We start from the raw sequence: 2,574 nt of genomic DNA on the forward strand, positions 1-2,574 counted from the left end.
CGATCCAAATGTGGATCCAACCACATTCTGAAAAATTCAAATATTACACTTTTCTTCCAAAACACACTGCATTTGTGATGGTTTTTGGAGCCATTGGCCTCAATTATAAAAGAAAGTTAATTCGGTTGCACGGATAAATCAATGCAGACAAATACATACAAATGTTCAAAGAAAATGATTTAATCAATTCTATTCAAAAGAAGTGTGGGGAAAAATCCATTTTATGCAAGACAACGCCCCTCCACACAAATCGAAAAAAAACACTAAAATATTTCAATGACAATAAATTTATATTACTTCAGGGATGACCAGGATACTCCCCAGACCTCAATCCAATTGAAAATGTCTGGTCAATAATTAAAAGACAAATTGAGATTACAGCCGGAATGAATGAAATGGAAATTTTTCAAAACTTTGAAAAATGTGGAACAAAATAGGACGCAAAGAAATAAACACGCTTATTGAATCTTATAAAAGGAGACTTGAAATTTGTAAAATTAATCACTTTCAAACGATCAAACAGTGGTAAAATTAATAAAATGATTATTATTAAGTTTTTATATGATAAATATTTAATATTATATGTTTTTATGTTGTTTCTTATAATATATAATTTATGATGTAAATAATCGTTCGTTATTTATTTATACTTTTACAAAATAATTTGACAATCGAAATCATTTTGGGAAGTTATAATTCAAAAAGTGTCTCAAAAAGGTATTTTGGTAAAATAAATAAATAATAATAATAAATAAAAAAGTACTTTTGAAACATAATTTTATTTTCAAAAAAAAGACCAAATAAAAAGTCCGGTTTTTGATTTGTGGTATAATCACAACCACTTCCCCAACACAAAAAATATAACTTTTTTTTAAAAAAATAAATAATGTTTTTAAATTACAATTTTCTATAATCGTGGTAAAAAAGGTTGTTGATTGAATAAAGGTTCGGTTTATTTTTATATTTCAATGATAGTTACAAATTTTTTCACATCATTGAAATATTATTGAAAACATGCTTTTAAACAAATTAAACTATTTATAATAAAGGAGTGTATTTTTAATACTAATCGTTTTATTCTCTGTCGTTTCATTTTTGAGTGTTAATTGTGTAAAATGTATAACATTTTCAATTTTGAATCAAAAATTATTTTTTGTTATTCAAAAAAACAAGTATAGTTCAATATAGTTAATATAGTTTCTGAAAAAAGAAAGTGCTTATTTTTCACCATGTTAGAAAAATAGAACACAAACAAAGATAATCATAAAAATGATAGTTAACAGTATGATAATTAATTTTCAATTGTATAACACTAAGAGCTGTTTATTGAACAGTATTGATATTACATTAAACACAATCAATAACGTTTATTAAAAAGAAAAACGAAAGTGCTTTTTTCACCCTTTTTCATTTTTTGAGTAAAAGAAAAAATGTAAATGAAATTTTACATTTTTGTTAAATTCATGTACTGCTCTTTATTACAAACAACATTTATATAGGAAGCAAACAATACACAATCATGAGTATCAAAGTTATGGTCACACAAAAGTTTTTTAATTTTTTTACTTTATAACACAAAAACATAAAAACAAAGAGTCAATTGTTACTTAAAGAAACGGGAAATCGCCCAATTAGTATAAAAATTTATTGCGATTAGATGTCAAATTGTTGGGGAATAATAAAGACAACTTTTCGAAACACTTCAAATTATAATTATTAATAAAATTAACCATTAATTATAATAGAAATGATAAATACATCCAGTTTTAAAACTCAATAATCATGTCCAAACCACAGCGGAAACCCGCTTCAAAAAAATTGGATTTGAGCGTGTTGCTCAACAACACAAAATGGAGTTGTGCATGTGATTTATTGGATTTTTGTGAAACGCATGCAACGGAAATTATGGAATGTCTAACACTCCAACAACAAATGAAATTATTGAAAAGTGAAAAACGGCTTGAAAAGGTTTTAATTGAAACGAAAGCCAAAGTGTTGGGTGTTTCACCCTCTACGGCCCGCCTCAACAACTTGTATGACGATGTCGAAGGGAAGTCTGGAAGAAAACGAGAAATTAATCAAATAGAAATGCCATTGTTGTTAAAAACAATTCGAGAAAGACAAAACACCACCAAACCAATCACCATCAAAGAACTTGGAGATGTTGTAGAAGGAGTTGTTGGGAAGAAAGTATCAAAAGAACCATCGCAAACATTTTGAGAAGGGAGGGTTTAATAAAGAAGATTGCAAAACCAATGGAAAAGAAAAGAGCCGAACTGAGTTAAGACGAGTTAAGAAGATATGAAACGAGAGCAGCTGATTTGTTGAACAATGACAAACAATATGCCGGTGAAAGAGTTGTCCACTTGAATGGAGTTAAACCCTCCCTCCTTATCAACATGGACGAAAGTGGTTATTGTCCATTTATGGACTCGAAAAAACGCAACATTTATGTTGACGACAACTATGACTACACCAACTCTTACTCTGTTGATCGTTCTCAAAAACTCATAACACTGATTGCAGGCATATTTGCCAACACCACCACGCTGAAACCAATGATAATACTATCAA

At 28.5% G+C, this 2,574-nt stretch overlaps 1 protein-coding gene across 1 annotated transcript; it reads left to right on the forward strand.

The window, feature by feature from the left end:
* Positions 1 to 1,782: 1,782 nt before the first annotated feature.
* On the forward strand, positions 1,783 to 2,220 carry EIN_180600 (hypothetical protein; the record flags this gene model as incomplete). Its single annotated transcript, XM_004260676.1, has 1 exon — positions 1,783 to 2,220. The coding sequence occupies one exon, from the start codon at positions 1,783 to 1,785 to the stop codon at positions 2,218 to 2,220; it is 438 nt and encodes a 145-aa protein (XP_004260724.1).
* Between the last annotated feature and the right edge of the window lie 354 nt (positions 2,221 to 2,574).

The sequence above is a fragment of the Entamoeba invadens genome (assembly GCF_000330505.1).
Source record: "Entamoeba invadens IP1 unplaced genomic scaffold scaff_1105074725183, whole genome shotgun sequence".
Classification (NCBI taxonomy): Eukaryota; Evosea; order Mastigamoebida; family Endamoebidae; genus Entamoeba; species Entamoeba invadens.